This window comes from Heterodontus francisci, chromosome 18 (assembly GCF_036365525.1).
Source record: "Heterodontus francisci isolate sHetFra1 chromosome 18, sHetFra1.hap1, whole genome shotgun sequence".
NCBI lineage: Eukaryota > Metazoa > Chordata > Chondrichthyes > Heterodontiformes > Heterodontidae > Heterodontus > Heterodontus francisci.
Genome location: NC_090388.1, coordinates 6,963,120 through 6,982,045, shown reverse-complemented (window position 1 = coordinate 6,982,045; position 18,926 = coordinate 6,963,120). Strand labels below are relative to the sequence as shown.

Below are 18,926 nucleotides of genomic sequence, written 5' to 3'. Positions count from 1 at the left end.
TTCCCCCACTCACTCTCTCTTTCTTTCTTTCTTTCTTTCCCCCACTCACTCTCTCTTTCTTTCTTTCTTTCTTTCCCCCACTCACTCTCTCTTTCTTTCTTTCTTTCTTTCCCCCACTCACTCTCTCTTTCTTTCTTTCTTTCTTTCCCCCACTCACTCTCTCTTTCTTTCTTTCTTTCTTTCCCCCACTCACTCTCTCTTTCTTTCTTTCTTTCTTTCCCCCACTCACTCTCTCTTTCTTTCTTTCTTTCTTTCCCCCACTCACTCTCTCTTTCTTTCTTTCTTTCTTTCCCCCACTCACTCTCTCTTTCTTTCTTTCTTTCTTTCCCCCACTCACTCTCTCTTTCTTTCTTTCTTTCTTTCCCCCACTCACTCTCTCTTTCTTTCTTTCTTTCTTTCCCCCACTCACTCTCTCTTTCTTTCTTTCTTTCTTTCCCCCACTCACTCTCTCTTTCTTTCTTTCTTTCTTTCCCCCACTCACTCTCTCTTTCTTTCTTTCTTTCTTTCCCCCACTCACTCTCTCTTTCTTTCTTTCTTTCTTTCCCCCACTCACTCTCTCTTTCTTTCTTTCTTTCTTTCCCCCACTCACTCTCTCTTTCTTTCTTTCTTTCTTTCCCCCACTCACTCTCTCTTTCTTTCTTTCTTTCTTTCCCCCACTCACTCTCTCTTTCTTTCTTTCTTTCTTTCCCCCACTCACTCTCTCTTTCTTTCTTTCTTTCTTTCCCCCACTCACTCTCTCTTTCTTTCTTTCTTTCTTTCCCCCACTCACTCTCTCTTTCTTTCTTTCTTTCTTTCCCCCACTCACTCTCTCTTTCTTTCTTTCTTTCTTTCCCCCACTCACTCTCTCTTTCTTTCTTTCTTTCTTTCCCCCACTCACTCTCTCTTTCTTTCTTTCTTTCTTTCCCCCACTCACTCTCTCTTTCTTTCTTTCTTTCTTTCCCCCACTCACTCTCTCTTTCTTTCTTTCTTTCTTTCCCCCACTCACTCTCTCTTTCTTTCTTTCCCCCACTCACTCTCTCTTTCTTTCTTTCTTTCTTTCCCCCACTCACTCTCTCTTTCTTTCTTTCCCCCACTCACTCTCTCTTTCTTTCTTTCCCCCACTCACTCTCTCTTTCTTTCTTTCCCCCACTCACTCTCTCTTTCTTTCTTTCCCCCACTCACTCTCTCTTTCTTTCTTTCCCCCACTCACTCTCTCTTTCTTTCTTTCCCCCACTCACTCTCTCTTTCTTTCTTTCCCCCACTCACTCTCTCTTTCTTTCTTTCCCCCACTCACTCTCTCTTTCTTTCTTTCCCCCACTCACTCTCTCTTTCTTTCTTTCCCCCACTCACTCTCTCTTTCTTTCTTTCCCCCACTCACTCTCTCTTTCTTTCTTTCCCCCACTCACTCTCTCTTTCTTTCTTTCCCCCACTCACTCTCTCTTTCTTTCTTTCCCCCACTCACTCTCTCTTTCTTTCTTTCCCCCACTCACTCTCTCTTTCTTTCTTTCCCCCACTCACTCTCTCTTTCTTTCTTTCCCCCACTCACTCTCTCTTTCTTTCTTTCCCCCACTCACTCTCTCTTTCTTTCTTTCCCCCACTCACTCTCTCTTTCTTTCTTTCCCCCACTCACTCTCTCTTTCTTTCTTTCCCCCACTCACTCTCTCTTTCTTTCTTTCCCCCACTCACTCTCTCTTTCTTTCTTTCCCCCACTCACTCTCTCTTTCTTTCTTTCCCCCACTCACTCTCTCTTTCTTTCTTTCCCCCACTCACTCTCTCTTTCTTTCTTTCCCCCACTCACTCTCTCTTTCTTTCTTTCCCCCACTCACTCTCTCTTTCTTTCTTTCCCCCACTCACTCTCTCTTTCTTTCTTTCCCCCACTCACTCTCTCTTTCTTTCTTTCCCCCACTCACTCTCTCTTTCTTTCTTTCCCCCACTCACTCTCTCTTTCTTTCTTTCCCCCACTCACTCTCTCTTTCTTTCTTTCCCCCACTCACTCTCTCTTTCTTTCTTTCCCCCACTCACTCTCTCTTTCTTTCTTTCCCCCACTCACTCTCTCTTTCTTTCTTTCCCCCACTCACTCTCTCTTTCTTTCTTTCCCCCACTCACTCTCTCTTTCTTTCTTTCCCCCACTCACTCTCTCTTTCTTTCTTTCCCCCACTCACTCTCTCTTTCTTTCTTTCCCCCACTCACTCTCTCTTTCTTTCTTTCCCCCACTCACTCTCTCTTTCTTTCTTTCCCCCACTCACTCTCTCTTTCTTTCTTTCCCCCACTCACTCTCTCTTTCTTTCTTTCCCCCACTCACTCTCTCTTTCTTTCTTTCCCCCACTCACTCTCTCTTTCTTTCTTTCCCCACTCACTCTCTCTTTCTTTCTTTCCCCCACTCACTCTCTCTTTCTTTCTTTCCCCCACTCACTCTCTCTTTCTTTCTTTCCCCCACTCACTCTCTCTTTCTTTCTTTCCCCCACTCACTCTCTCTCTTTCTTTCTTTCCCCCACTCACTCTCTCTCTTTCTTTCTTTCCCCCACTCTCAAAAAGACTAAGGACTCATGGATATTATGGAACTATAAAAAGGTCAGTTAATAGGACACTGGAGAAACCTAGGGTGGAATCTTACTAACTCATTCCCTGGTGCATCGGTGGAACAATTTTGGAGTATGGAATAGACTCCCTGCACAGCACACCCGACTGTTGCTCTCTACCAGAGCAAACCAATTAAGAGCCACCTCTGGGCTCCCCATCCAAGTAGGGAGGGCAGATGGGATGATGCATCCATTCTGTCAGAGGAAGGGTTTCTAGTTAAAAAGGGACCACAGAATGAGTCAGAGAAGCTCAGCAGCACTTGGATTTTTCAAACTGCAGCAGTCACAGGAATAAGACACCTGGGAAGGCAGCCCACAGGGAGGTGGGGGTGGTGGTGCAGGGGGAAGGGGGAGTGGCAGGGCAAGGCAGATGTGGCCCTCCAGCGACAGGCACCTTGTCAGTCACTGGCAATGAGTGTCCACTGGGAACGTGTTGCTCCAGGAGGCTGTGCAGGTCATCAATAACCTGCTGACAGCCGGAGACTCCTGTTGGCACTGGTACTCAGACATGTTGAGAGCTGATCCTCTGCCTGTAGACCCTGTGTTGGGGTTTTGTCCAACTCCAGCTGCACCTCGGTGTCCATTCCATCTGCTGTATAGGGGCATGTGGCTGAGAAGGCAGGTGGGGCTGGGTCTGGTATAGCTGGGTCATTGTGTGGTCTCTGCTCTTGACCCTCAGCAGAGGTGGAAGGGAAAGGCAGGCAGCAGGGAAGGGCAGATGGAGAGGCGAGTGAAGTGCCTCCAAGCAGTGAAAACAAATGGTGCTTTAACAGCAGCCTCTGATTGGCCATGGCCAGAGCTCTTCAGTGTAACTGATCAAAGGCTTCCCAGCCTGTCAGTTTCATTGAGGAAGCTCTTTCCACAGTGCACTCACCTTGGTGACCCTGGTGAATTGCTGACAGTTCAGGAAACCTGTTCCATGGCTGGGAAATCCAGGATTCAGGGCTAAAAGGACCTCACAACTGGTTTAACATCCTCAACAAGCTCTTAATTACTTACCCAACAGATCCAAAGGTGTGCCCCACTCGCCTTGGGCGGGATCACATTGGGATCCTGACCAAATATCACTTTCTGGACTTTCCCACCTCATTCGCCCAGAACCTGCCTCCGCTGACCTGGGAAAATTCTGCCCCTAGTCTGTGGATTCCATGACGGCAGCATCGTCACACTGAAACAAGAGCAAAATACAGCACATGCTGGAAATCTGAAATCAACACAGAAAATGCTGCAAAGAGTCTTTTTGAATGGCTGCAATCTGTGTGGTGAAGGTGCTCCTACCGTGCTATGAGGCCTGGAGTTCCAGGATTTTGACCCAGCACAAATGGAAAAAATGGCCATATTTCCAAGTTAGTATGGTGAGTGACTTGGAGGTGATGGTGCTGCCACACCATTTGTTTTTAAATATTCGTTCCTGGGATGTGAGCATCGTTGGCTAGGACAGCATTTATTGCCCACCCCCAATTGCCCTTCAAGGTGGTGGTGAGCTGCCTTCTTGAACCACTGCAGTCCATGTGGGGTAGGTATACCCACAGTGCTGTTAGGAAGGGATTTACAGGATTTTGACCCAGCGACAGTGAAGGAACGGCGATATAGTTCCAAGTCAGGATTGTGTGCGACTTGGAGGGGAACTTGCAGGTGGTGTTCCCATGCATTTGCTGCCCTTGTCCTTCTAGGTGGTAGATGTCGCAAGTTTGGAAGGTGCTGTCTAAGGAGCCTAGGTGAGTTGCTGCAGTGAATCTTGTAGATGGTACACACTGCTGCACTGGTCTTTTCTGGGTGGCAGAGGTTACATGGGAGTGAGGCAATATTGACGTAACCTTGCTGAGTTGCTGCAATGCATCCTGTAGCTGTAGAGAGAGACTTAAAGATAAAGTATGGTACAAGGACTTGCCTGAGGCTCTAATTGTTTACACTGATTGCCACTTGTTTATGTTGGTTTTTGAGTTCCTACAAACAATGAGACTGGCAGGAAATTCTGACTCATGTCAGCAAGATTGATGCAGAAACCAGCAGAAATTTCAGCCTATCTTTTGATTTACACCACCTAGGAAATTCTGTGCCAATGACAGGTCATCTGATTTTCTCTCCAGGATGTTGTCTGACCCTATTGAGTATTTCCAGCACTTTGCTTTCTTTCTGCCAAAATTGAAGTAATAAAGAGCATAAGAAATAGGAGCAGGATTAGGCCATTCGGCCCTGCAAGCCTGCTCCACCGTTCAGCATCAGGGCTGATTTGATTGTGGCCTTAACTCCGCTTTCCTGCCTGCCCCCTATAACCCTTGTACATCAAAAATCTGTCTAACTCAGCCTTGAATATGTTCAATGACCCAGCCTCCATTGTTCTCTTGGATAGAAAATTCCAAAGATTAATAACCCTAAGAAATTCCTCCTCATCTACCTCTTAAATGGGAGACCCCTTATTCTGAAACTATTCCCTCCAATTCTGGATTCCCCATGAGGGGAAACATCCTCTCAGCATCTACCCTGTCAAACCCCCTCAGAATCTTACATGTCTCGATAAGATCACTACTCATTCTTCTGAACTCCAATGAGCATAGGCCCAACCTGCTCAACTTATCCTCATAGACAACCTCTTCATTCCAGTAATCAGCCTAGTGAACCGTCTCGGAACGGCCTTCAAACCAAGTAGATGCCTCCTTAAATAAGATGACCGAAACTGTACATCGTACTAGAGGTGCGGTCTCACCCATGCCCTGTACAGCTGTTGGAAGGTTTCCCTACTTTTATACTCCATCCCCTTGCAATAAGGGCCAATATTCCATTTGCCTAATTACTTTGCTGTACCTGCGTGTTAACAAACTTGTCATTCTGTAATGCAGCATTCTGCAGTCTCTCTCCATTTAAATATTCTGTTTTTCTATTCTTCCTACCAAAGTGGATAACATCACATTTTCCCACACTCTTCTCCATCTGCCAAATTTTTGCCCACTCACTTAACCTATCAATAATCCCTCTGCTGTGATTTAAGCATTTTCTTGCATTTGTCAGTCCACAAATGCAACAGGTGGCTTACCTCAAATACGATGATAAAAGCTAGGCGAGCTGCTAATACATGCCAGAACTGTAGTGTGTAAGCATAAGGTTCTTTGGAATGAGGCGGTTCCCTGTAGTCACGATACCTATCAAATGGTTTAAAAAAGAATTTTACCTTCGTCATTTCTGACTAAACAATTTCAAATTGACACGGAATCCCTTCGGATCGTCTTTCAGTACAGCTGCTACACATCATATGTGTCAGCCATGACTTGATGAGTAGCACAGAGTCAGAAAGTCATGGGTTCAAATCCCACTCCAGAGACTCGAGCACAAATTCTTGGCTGACACACCCAGTACAGTATTAAAGGAGGCAGTGCACTCCTGCATGACTATCACCTTGTTAACTTAGAAAACAAGGTCACTTGGATTGATACAGCCTTCACCTAGACAACATAGTTCTCTAACAAAGGTTAAAAGGCATTTGAACCAGCATCAGATGCAAAAACAGTTGATATTCGGCCTACTCAGTGCGTCCTGGGGCTCCTACCTGCAGTACTCTACTTCGGTACCAAAAGAGTCACTCCCATTAGAATATGGTTCAGAACGGTGTTCAAAATCTGCCACCAGGAACACGGACAGACTGGCATTAACATAACCAATCATACATCTGGAAAGGTATAGTAGACAACTGGTTAATACACAACCCGCACAACACATCATGCCCAAATTCATGGCTAATTAAAACTCTTGGGGACCACAGAGTTCAAAACCATGATTATTCATTTGGAGACAACTCAAGTCGCTGGTGGTGACAGATGTCGTGGTTCTGATGGAGTGTTTATTCAGCGTGAGGCAATAGGGCTGAGAACAGGCCCCTGGAATTCAATCAAGACAAGCAGCAGCTGAAGCCTGGAGTTCAGGCCTAAGTGACATCTCTTGGCCCTTTCTTGACCTATTTTGTGGTCCAATCAACGATGCTCGAGAGAGAGTGAAGGCCGCCCCCCCCCCACCCCCTCAAGTAGAACCACAGACAAGGTCAATATTTCCACTCTGATCCAAAGACCAGGCCGTATTCCAGCATTTCCGAGTCAGTCTCCAGTGGGACTTGAACTGAAGGCCTCTGAGTCAACAGTCCACACCATTACTATGAAGGCATTGTACCCAGTAATGACTCAGAAGATCATTTTAGCCCAACAGTCCGGGCAGGAATCCCAAGGGAATCAGGTGGAACACTAGTCTTGCATGCTGCCCAATATCATTCTCTGTTGACTTCAATGCAGATTAAAATGGGACGGAGTGTCAAACTAACATTGCACCTGATCCCATCAGCATTCTGACTGGTGAGAATTAACACGATTATCTCTGGGGTCGATTCAGAATTTTCCTTCTACTTAACCAGGATTATTGCTTTGATTTATTGACTACATCTGAAGCCTGTTGACACGCGATGACGTCACCACATTTGGAGTGTCTGCAAAGCAGTAGGATGAAAGACCTCTTGCGTTGCATTGTTGGGTTAGGCACTACTCACTGGCCCAGACGATTCAGCAAACAGGTAAACTTACTTTTCTCCTGCCTTTCCTTGGCCAGCACAAGGCCCATATTTATATGCATACACCAAGCGAGGGATGAAGTCAGAGGTTACTGCGATGACAAATGCATTGGTAATAACCGACAGGATCCCGATGCCTTCCAGAATTCCATACCAGATCCCTAATAAACAAACCATGTACACAAAATTAAGAAAGCTCTGTCATCTAGCAGGTTTGCAAATAAAACTGTACGAACAATTTTTATTCCAACCACATCACCACCGCCCCAACCCACCCTCGACTTGTTCTTGGGATGTGGGCAACATTGTCAACTGGATATTTATGGTCCATCACTAGTTGCGCTCAAGGGTGCTGGGTCAACCACATATGGGGCAATTTATTTTATGGGCTGCACATCAATGGTTTGTGGTGGGAGTGAGTGATCAAGACATGTCCCAGGACAGCAGTGAGGGGCCGGAACCATTTTCATGGTTGAGGCCTAATTTTAATATACAAAAAAAAAGTGAGCTGCTCACATATTTGGGGCACTTCAAGGAGTTTGCTGATTGGCTGAAGAGGGGGTGGAGGGGAATACTGGATGTTTCTCCTCAGAGCCACGCTGATGTTTTCTGATTAATGGTGGCGGGTGGAAGGTCCACCCAGCCCCTCAAAAATCACCAAACAAAACCCTTCCAGCCCAGAGTTAAGAGTGTCCCTTGAAGGACTGGCAGTCCGGCCACTTAGCACCCGTTGGTCGAAGAGCAATCCACCCATTGCCACTTGAAAATTGGATCGACCTCCTCCCCCCAAGAAGGCCCCAATCAAGATGGTGGGAAGCGAACAATGGGTCACACCAATCGTCAAACCTCATTCCTGCCTATAAACATAGGTGAAAATCGGGGTCGTGGTGTGGAAGTGGAGTCACGTGTACACTACATGGCTTCGGGGTGGGCGGGGTGCCCCTCCCTGAAGGGTAGGAGTGAACCAGTTGAGGGTGAACGACAATCCATCAGCTTTCATGGTTCAATTTCAGAATTTGTCATGGTGGGATTTGAACTTGATCCCTGGATTGCTCGTCCATCACCATTACCACTTGGTGATTGTGCCCTATGCAATATAACGTCTTGTGCAGATTAACAAACATCTCATACGCTTTAATATGGTTTGAAAACTCACAGGATGGGCATAGATTTTATAATTAGTAAAATCAAGGAAAAGAGAGATAGAGGGCAGGATTTCACCAAGGGCTTCGGGACCCCCAACATCAGGAGGAGGGCAGGCTTAGCAATTTTACTGGAGGTGGCTCCCGATTGGCCCCTCCCGAGCTCACTGTCCCGGGGTTGGGGGGGGGGGGGAGAAAGACACTACTCCGAATGCTATCTGCCCAATCCCAGGTCTGGCAGCCCCACCATGAGAGGTGGGCGTTGCTGAGGCAGATTGGGGGAAAAAAAAATAGAGATTAACAATGGGGAGGTGCCCTGGGAGGGAAGTATAAAAATAAAAGCCAGAGGGGCCCAGCAGGGTGCCCCTCCAGATGAGCCATTGGGGCTGCCCTTCCCAGCCCACAGGCCCTCTTTGGGGCATGAAGCCTCTGGACGGAGACGGGGAGAATGCCTTCATGAAGCTGGCAGCCTCCCAAGTGGCCCGACGGGGCTACTCCACCGCCAAACCTAACTACGTGTTGGGGTCGGGTCTGTATTCTGCATCCAGCATTTGGGCTCAGGTGGGATTGGGCTGGACTGTGCTGTTTTGTTTTGTATTGTTTCAGTTTTAATCTACGATTTTTTTTGTGTTTCATTAATGTGTTTATTATTTTCGGGTCGGGTATTTACAATAATTAAAGGACTCCAGCCTGGGTTGGGTTCGGGTTGGCCGGTCGGGTTTTAATTTTCTACCCGAGCCAGCGTTTATTATGTGGAGCATAAACACCAGCATTGATCAGTTGGGCCGAATGGCCTGTATCTGTGCTGTAGACTCGATGCAGCTTGTCTAACCCACCTGTCCACTCATTCTGTGTGTGCTTCCTCCTAATGAAGTGCTTTCTGCTCTCATCTATTTTGCAGCTGAATTAGCGACTGGAATCATATTCGCCACAAGTAATAGAATCTGTATTTTAAATTGCATTGTGACTGCAGAAGATAAAAACACGGACAGACTTTTTGACACTTGCCTCCGTCTGGCTGAAGCAAGAATTACAACCAACATGGACCACACACTGATTTGCAACGAGTAATGAGCGATCTACAGAGCAGAGCAAGGGGTTCCATACACAAGTATCTCTATTCCTGCTCAGGATGAGGGTCATTGGTAAGGCCGACATTTATTGACCAGCTTTACCTGGTCGGAGAAGGCGATGGTCCTTATAGTGGCTTGAAGCATTGGAATGGTTTGCCTACTCAGGACAGTTGAGAGTCAGCCATGGCGGTGTGGGACTGGAGTCACATTTAGATCTAGGCTGCGTGGAACAGCTTATTTCCTTCCCTAAAGATCATTGGTGAACCGGTTGGGTTTTTTTTTTTGTATACAACAAACAGCTTCATGGTCACTTTTACTGACACTAGAATTTTATTTCCAGATATTTTTTTTTATATAAAAGCTGTATTCAAATTCACGAACTGCTGTCAGGCATGGGTGTCTGCAGCAGGATGTGGGGGCAGTGATTTTTGAATTCTCATTGCTTCAAACATGAGGCCAGGCCTCTAGATTACCAGTCCAGTCATTACAAAACATTTCTGGCCAATTGGACCAGAAATTTTGATGAACAGAAGTGGTTGGGGGGATCAGGCATTAGCAAGTCTAGTTCCATGTTCCAATAGATCAGCCATGAACGCAATGAATGGCAGAACAGGCCTGAGGGGCTGAATGGCCACAGCCTGTTCCTATTTCCAGGTCCATCCCATGTATTGGTTCAAACATTGACAAAACAGCTGAATTCCAGAGGTGAGGTGACAGCGATTGCCCTGGACATCAAGGCAGCATTTGACCGAGTATGACACCAAAGGAGCCCTAGCAAAACTGTAGTCAAGAGGAATCAGGGGGAAACTCTCCACTGGTTGGAGTCATACTTAGCGCAAAGAAAATGGTTGTGGTTGTTGGAGGTCAATCTCAGCTCCAGGACATCACTGCAGGAGTTCCTCAGGGTAGTGTCCTGGGCCCAACCATCTTCAGCTGCTTCATCAATGACCTTCCTTCAATCATAAAGGTCAGAAGTGGGGATGTTCACTGATGATTGCACAATGTTCAGCACCATTCGTGACTCCTCAGATACTGAAGCAGTCAGTGTAGAAATTCAGCAAGACCTGGACAATATCCAGGCTTGGACTGATGTGTGGCATGAATGTTACTTGCCATTTAGGTGCCAGGCAATGACTATCTCAAACAAGAGAGAACCTCCCCTCGACAGTCAATGGCATTACCATCACTGAATCCCCCACTATCAACATCCTAGGGGTTACCATTGACCAGAAACTGAACTGGAGTAGCCATACAAATATCATAGCTATAAGAGCAGGTCAGAGGCTAGGAATCACCTCCTGACTCTCCAAAGCTTGTCCACCACAAGTCAAGAGTGTGATGGAATATTCTCCACTTGCCTGGATAGGTGCAGCTCACCATCATCCAGGACAAAATAGCCCACTTGATTGGCACCTCATTCACTCCCTTCACCACTGATGCACAGTTGCAGCAGTGTGTACCATCTACAAGATGCACTGCAGCAACACACCAAGGCTCCTTAAACAGTACCTTCCAAACCCACGACCTCTACCACCTAGAAGGACCAAGGTAGCAGTTACATGGGAACACCACCACCTGCAAGTGCCCCACCAAGCCACACACCATCCTGACTTAGAACTACATCGCCGTTCCTTCCCTGTCGCTGGGTCAAAATCCTGGAACTCCCTTCCTAACCATACTGTGGGTGTTCCTACCCCACATGGACTGCAGCTCACCACCACCTCAAGGGCAATTAGGGATGGGCAATAAATGCTGGACTAGCCAGTGACACCCACGTCCCATGAACGAATTTTAAAAAAATGCTAAAAAGACAAAACAAAATGCAGCCTAGAACAAGTTATTGGCTACATACAAGTTCTATTCTTCATCTTGGGAGATGAAAGCTCTTGTACATTCACCTTATCCTCACCTATATCTTTGGCTCTTGAAGCTAAAGGTCTCCTCCACTGTGTGACAAATTTGTAGGCATCGAGTCGAATTTCAATGATATTGTTCAATAAGGCTAGAAGAGGGGCCAATGGAAAGGCTGCCACAAATATAGTTGTAAAACCAAATTGAAGAACTGGAAAGCAGAAGAAAAAAAAAGTAATTAAGAGAACCAGGCATTAGTCAGCCATTGCGCTAAAAAACGATTCAAACATTTTAAACCTGGCTTACTCATCTCCAAATATTCATCGAATAATCCGTAAGCATTCATTGGCTGCAGATTGTAATCCTTCTCCCATTGCGGAAAGATTGGCTTGCCGTTATTGCCATGCTCGTGTCTTAATTTTCTCCTTGTCCACCAATTCTGAATAAGCCTATGGAGAAATGAAAACAGGCCCTGAAGTGATTAAAACACAAAAGGCTGCATTTCATAAGTACTGTATCACAGTGCAATAAAACATTCAGATGCCATTCCATTTTACAGTACCTCATGAGTGCTCTCTTTCCTCACACTACACTCTTCAATCCCTTGATTAAAACTAGCACAGTGCCATTATGTTCTATAAATAAATCCATAGGTCGAAATCGAGGGAGGGAGGAAGGTTTAGGTAGAGAATTCCAGAGGTTAGGGCCTATACAGCTGAAGGCAAGGCGGTCTGTTTTGCAACCCCTACTGAAGTTGAATTTAGCCTGCATTACATTTCATCAATTTCCTCACTGGCATGGTGACGTCATCAAGCTCATCCCGCTGACATCGCCAACAGGAGCCACCTACTTCAATCCCACTTTTCTACCCTTGCCCCCATTCCTGTTCACAGATGATCCTGGAGCCCTGTTACAGCCTTTTCTTCATTCGCTCTTCAAATAATTCTCTGCTTGACAACAAATTCCTCTAAGAATGCAAGAAATAGGAGGAGTAGGCCATTCAGCCCCTCAAGCCTGCCCTGCCATTCAGTAAGATCATGGCCGATTTGTCCCAGGCCTCTAACTCCCCTTTCGGACCCTCAACTCCGAGATTTCAAAAATCTATACCTCCTCAAATACATTTAGTGTCCCAGCCTCCACAACTCTGAGGTAGAGAATTCCAGAGATTCACCACCCTCAGAAGAAATTCCTTCACGTCAGTTTTAAATGTGACCCCTTATTCTATAAATATGTCCCCTAGTTTGAGATTCCCCCACCAGTGGAAACATCTTAACATGCACCCTGTTAAGCCCCCTTAGAATCTTATGTTTCAATAAGATCACCTCTCATTCTTCTAAACTCCAATGACTAAAGGCCTAACCTGTTTAGCCGTTCTTGATAAGTCAACCCCCTCATCCCAGGAATCAGCTTAGGTGATCCTTTTCTGAACTACCTCCAATGCTAGTATATCCTTCCCTAAATATGGGGACCAAAACTGTACGCAGTACTCCAGGTGTGGCCTCACCAACACCCTGTACAGTTGTAACTAGACTTCCCTATTTTTAAACTCTAACCCCCCAGCAATAAAGGCCAAAATTCCATTTGCCTTCCTAATTACTTGCTGCACCTGCATGCTAACCTTTTGTGTTTCGTGTACAAGAACACCCAGATCCCTCTGTACTGCAGTATTTTGTAGTCTTTCTCCATCTAAATAATAATCTGCCTTTTTATTCTTCCTACCAAAGTGGATGACCTCACACTTTCCCACATTGAACTTCATCTGCCAAGTTTTTGCCAACTCACTTAACCTACCTATATCCCTTTGCAGATTCTTTGTGCCCTCATCACAACATGCCTTCCCACCTATTTTTGGATCGTCAGCAAATTTGGATACACTACACTCTGTCCCTTCCTCCAAGTCAATATAGATAGTAAATAGTTGAGGCCCTAGGACCGATCCTTGTGGCACCCCACTAGTTACGGCTTTCCAACCTGAAAAAGACCCATTAATCCTTCTGTGTGTTAGCCAACCCTCAATCCATGCCAACACATTACCCCCAAATACCGAGCTCTTCTTTTGTGCAATAACCTTTTATGTGGCACCTTCTCGAATTCCTTCTGAAAATCCAAATACACTAAATCTACCAGCTCCCCTTTATCCACTCTGCTTGTTATATCCTCAAAGAACTCGTCAAATTTGTCAAACATGATTTCCCTTTCATAAAACCATGTTGATTCTGTTTGATTGCATTATGTTTTTCTAAATATCCTGCTATTTCTTCCTCAATAATGGACTCTCGCATTTTCCCAATGACTGATAAGCTAACTGGCCTATAATTTCCTGCTTTCTATCTCCCTCCTTTCTTGAATAGGGGTGTTACATTAGCGGGTTTCCAATCCGCTAGTACCCTACCAGAATCCAGTGAGTTTTGGTATATTATGACCAATGCCTCCACTATCTCTGCAGCCATTTCTTTTAAAACCCTTGGATGCAGGCCATCAGGTCCTGGCGACTTGTCTGCCTTTAGTCCCATCAGTTTCTCCAGCACCTTTTCCCTCGTGATAGAGATTGTTACAAGTTCCTCCCTCCCATTTACACCTTGTTCATCTATTATTGTTGGGATGTTTATAGTGTCCTCCACCGTGAAGACTGATGCAAAATATTGGTTTAAATTATCTGCCATTTCCTTGTTATTAAGACACCAGTCTCATCCTCTTAAGTGTCCCACACTTACTCTAGCTACTCTCTTCCTTTTTATAAACCCGTAGAAGCTCTTACTGTTTGTTTTTATATTTCTTGCCAATTTACTCCAATTTCCTCCTTCATCCTTCCAGTCAGAATCCTCAGTCTGTTCCCCCCTCATTACTGATTCACCAATAAGGGAAAGAATCTTTCACCATTTCTCTCAAAACAATTAAAATTAAAAATGTACCCAGTGAGAAAACCCAACTCTTGTTTACACCCCAAGCATATACGGTTACAGAAGATACACGCACACACACACAGATGAATCTTTTTCCAGACAGTGGGCTAGATTTTCCATTTCAACACAATTAACCACTGCATTTTAGTTTCTCTCTGCAGATATTAGAAAAATGGACCATTTTGCAATTCTCCCAGGCCATTCTAAAAAGGTCAAGGTCACCAGAAATAACATCTATATCTTCCCTTCATTGCTGTTTGTGGGACCTTGCTGTGTGCAACTCGGCAGCCACGTTTGCTACATAACAGCAGTGACCGCACATCATGTTGGAATGTCCCGAGGATGCAAGAAGGTGCTGTATAAAATGCACATTCTTTGGTTATTACATGGATGTGAGAATTGGCAGAGTATGGAGTCTCTACAAGTTAGTCTTTACCCAATGCTCATTCATGACCATTTCTGTTAAATAATGCATCGCCCAGAAAGGAGCTCATGTTCAACCAGAAGAGAGTGTGTGCGCGCGTGTAATATTATTGTTATTTTGGCGTTCACTTCTCCTGGAGCTGAATGACAGTGTAGTTGCTTCAATACAACATCAGGAGACTTTTAAAGCAGTTCAACAGTGGACAATATCCCAGTCCAAACCAGTTAACCAAGAGGAAAATCACACCCGCTACAAGAGTCAGTAAATTGGCAAAATGTGCAAATTGATATCTTCCAACCCGTCAAGAGGGAGGTTAATGAAGGAGTTTGGGGAAAAGACGGCAAGAGGCACTAACCATAATTTTCCAAAAATCTTTTTGGCAGCCCTCTGGAACCTGGTAGCAATAGGAAAGAAAAACAGAAGAGAGTTTGCGTGAGAGAGAGAGGCTGGAGAGTAGTGGTGAGAAAGCTCTATCAGATGACATGTTTTTTCTTGGGGAATAAATGGATTTTTTTTTTCCATAATTATGGAAGGTTTCAGAAGGATAAATAGTGAAAAACTGTTTCCACTGGTTGCTGAATCGGGAGCCAAGGAACACAAACCGGGGAAAAGGGAAATGAGATTAGGAGTAGATAGGTTCAGTTGAAGAGCTGGCACCAGTGCAGGGCTCGATGGGCTGAATGGCCATATGTGCTGTAGTTTCTATGATTCCACTGACTAGAAAGGCTCCCATTGGCAGCTTTGTTTTCAGCTGACTGGACCCTAAACACTAAAATTCTCTTCCAAAATCTTTCCACCTCTCAACCTCTTTCTCCTCCTTTTAAGCATTGCTTAAAATCTACCTCTTTGACCAAGCTTTTGATCACCCATCCTAATATCTTATGTGGCTTGGTATAATGTTCCTGATGTTAATGGTGCTATATAAATACAAGTTGTTGCTGCTGCTTCTCTTCAGTCTTGCTTTCAGTAAATGTGAAACGTCCCTGGAATATAAACTTATCCACTGTTTCACCTTTGTACCAAAGCCCATTTTACTTTCTTGCTTAGGAGCTCTTGTTCGACCCAGGGTGCTAACTACTGTGTATAGGCAGCTGCTGCTCAGCACCTGTTTTGTCCTTCAGTTCCTCCATCACCACCCTCAGGGTAAAAGGATCCAAAGAGAAAGGTAACATTGCCCCAAAATTTCAGGTCCATTCTGCCCCCATCTGGATCACTACCTGTATCTCCCACTTAGATCATGGTTCACAATGTTGAACAAGATGAGTGAACCGGTACAGCCCAAGAACCTTCCACCTATTTCAGGGACCTTCAGGTGTTTTGGTGAGTTACATTTCCCAAGACATAATGCCCAGTGGATCCACTTGGGAGAGAATCCAGCATAGAGAGAGATACACACACCCAATTAAGGGAACTTCTGATTTCCCAGTTATTAATTTCAACATCTGGAAAATCAGGAACGCACCAAACCAAACCTCACTGGCTTCTGCAGAGGACTCCCACTGGGATTAGGAATGTCTTACAAAAGTTACCTCGTGTGTCCGTCTGTATTCCTTCATTCACTCCGCATCAGTAAGTCCACCAAAATAAGCAAAAAGGACGAACGAGAAAATCAATTATGTACAAAACATTAGAATATAAATACATGGTAAGAGAAGGCAAGGTAACCTGTGCAAAACACTCGTGGCATGGCCAGATTATCCGAGCTGGGCCAATTAGTTACCTCTTCGACTAGATTCTTTGGGATGTATAAACCTTTGGGAGGTTCAGTGAAGAGGAAGGGTTACAGATGAGTTAAGTCAGATCTCTGCTACCCCAGGATTTCACACCACTTCTTCCCCCACCCATCCAAGTTCCATCAGAGGGCCTGTGCTCGAATAGGCCCAGGCCCAGTGTTACTATGGAAACTAGGGAGGTGGTGGAAGATCAAAGAGTCAAAGTTCATCCTCCTAACATAGTCCCGCCTCTTTCCAGGACAATACCGAGGCCACAGGGGCCATTATCTCCTGCTCTCCATAACAGTCAGGAGCTCCTAATACAAGTGTACAGTGCTAGGCCTCTCAGGGCCTGCCGCTACACTCCCATTTCCTGTCCTGATTTCCAGCCCCTGGCTTATCCGAGGAGAGGGTCTGCACTCGGGTTGAATCTGGGATCAGGAAACAAAGGCAGCTAGAGGGGGCCTCAGGCGAGCTACATCCTGAGTGGGGACAAAGAAATATCTAACTGGTTATATGAAAAGCACACTAAACACAGACAGACATTCACCAAGATTTAGCTAGCTAATACAAACAGTGACTACGAATGCAGAAACAGAATCAGCTTGTGCTCAAATTACCGACCGGGTATTAATCACATCTACTTACGGATAGCCGAGCTCCGTGAAGTTATTCCAGCTCTGCTTCAGTACCATGATGATTCCCATTTGCAAACACAAATCGATAAGGCAGCCACTCGGATGACACTGCAAGTTAGACAAAAAGCAGGCTGTGAGGAGGGACATTAAGCAACTGATCACTGGAGAATTCAGACTTTGTAGCCATTAGCTCTGGCGCAGCGGGTAGCACTCATCGCAAAAATCAGACGGTCATGGCTTCAAGTTTCACTCCAGAGTTTTGAGCACATAATCCAGGCTGACACTCCCAGCATCTGTACCAAGGGAGTGCTACACTGTCAGAGGTGCTACCTTTCAGATGAGACGTTAAACTGAGGCCTCATCTGCCCTCAGATGGATGCAACAGGTCCCATGGCCGTTATTTCAAAGAAAAGCGGGCGCACTCTCATTGGCCAATATTTATTGCTCAACCGATATCACTAAAAACAAATTATCTGGGTCATTATCACATTGCTGTTTGTGGGAGCTTGCTGTGCGCAAATTGGCTGCTGTGTTTTCTACATTACAACACAAAAGTACTTCATTGGCTGTGAAGTGCTTTAGGATATCTGGAGGTAGTGAAAGATGCTATATAAATGAAAATTCTTTATTCATAAACTGCAATTTTGGAGAGAGATGGTTTCACTTTGCAGCGATGCAAAGAATTGGAAGGCAGATTATTTAAATCTGGGAGAAAATATCAATTTCTATCACCCTGTCTCATTGATATTTATACTGGTCAACCTCATGAAGTCATTTTTTTGCAAGATCAAACTGCTTTATTCAGTCTGGGGTCAAGAAAGGCGGAGAGCGAGAGAGCGAGAGAAAGGGGAGAGGCACAAGCACACTCAAAGAACACATATTGGAAACTGGTCATAATCCCATTGGAAAGCCAATTCCTCCTAGGACACCAGTTTAGTAGCCAGTAAGAATTATGCATTCCCAGCTATTTATCGCATTGGTGGACACTGCCCACTGTCGTTGTAGTTTGGGTGAGAAACTTCAGTTTGCTAAACTGCCAATAGGAGTTTTCAAACTAAAGAAATGCACATTTCTGTCATTGGTAGTACAGGAGTCGCACTCTCAGATTTCATGATTCATGCAAAGGCTGTCCTATTTTCATTGATGGGTTCACTTCAGTGGATCTCAATATCAGGAGACAGTTTTTCAGCATCAAGCATTTTTGGCCACAGCAGCTGATAAATCATTTGGATCTCTTGTCTCCATGTCAGTCAGGAAGCTCATCAAACCTAACATTACTCCTTCATCAAGTGACTTTCACGGTCATCTTGGCAAGTCTCCACTTTCCTCATCCTACCCATCACATCAGACATCAGGACATTCAGAAGCTGCTCATCACTGCAATTGCCCATTGTACACGAGGACTTCGCAATATAGAGACCTCATTGCTTAATGCCAGATGTTGTTTCGGAAAGAAATCCAACCAATGCTTCACACTCTGGCTTCAAATGGTATCTAATCATTTCCTCCATCTTGCGCTAAGTGTTGTTCCAATTTCATGATTACCTCAGATCATTTACACATGTCTAGGGACATAGGCCAGAATTTTACATTCTGGCAGTGGCCCTGCCCTCTGGCCGAAGTGTCAGGGGAGAGGCTGCCTCTGCTCGGCCTGGAAGCCACACTGCAATTTTGTGTGGCCCAGGCCCTTAATTAGCCCCAGTTGTGGCTTCCACCCCTCTGAAGGAGGCATAACTTCCTGCAAGAGCTGCCGGCCAGAGGGCTGGCAGCTCTTTAGTCCCAGCAGCACCACAGAGTGGCAGCCACTGCTGAGACTGCACCCAGCTAGAGGACGATGGATATTGCCCTTCAATAAGGCGAGTTGAGTTCATGCCTTGCTGGATAGCAATGGGCTGGGCCCCAGCAAGGGTGAAGGGGGGGGGGGGGGGGAAAAAGAGACAGAAGGAGTTGGAGAGCAGGGTAGGGGGTGGTAGTTTCAGCAGAGGCAGCCCTTGCTGCTGGGGGGACCCCCTGTGGGGCACAGGGTGCCCTATCAGGAGGGCCAACTACCCCCAGCCTGCAAGGAGGCTGCCAGGT

General features: G+C 45.6%; 1 protein-coding gene across 4 annotated transcripts in view; it reads right to left on the bottom strand.

Moving 5' to 3' along the window:
• LOC137379411 (anoctamin-4-like) overlaps nt 1-18,926 on the bottom strand; it is a 238,897-nt gene that overhangs the window by 4,329 nt on the left and 215,642 nt on the right. For 3 of the 4 annotated variants that reach the window (XM_068050181.1, XM_068050182.1, XM_068050183.1), the window contains exons 21-27: nt 16,861-16,958; nt 14,856-14,894; nt 11,480-11,622; nt 11,232-11,384; nt 7,121-7,268; nt 6,103-6,222; nt 5,593-5,698 (exon numbers count right to left, since the gene is read on the bottom strand). In XM_068050181.1, the coding sequence (XP_067906282.1) occupies nt 5,593-5,698; nt 6,103-6,222; nt 7,121-7,268; nt 11,232-11,384; nt 11,480-11,622; nt 14,856-14,894; nt 16,861-16,958 (807 nt within the window). The remainder of the gene's footprint in view (nt 1-5,592; nt 5,699-6,102; nt 6,223-7,120; nt 7,269-11,231; nt 11,385-11,479; nt 11,623-14,855; nt 14,895-16,860; nt 16,959-18,926) is intronic. The other variant, XM_068050184.1, reaches the window with a different exon arrangement.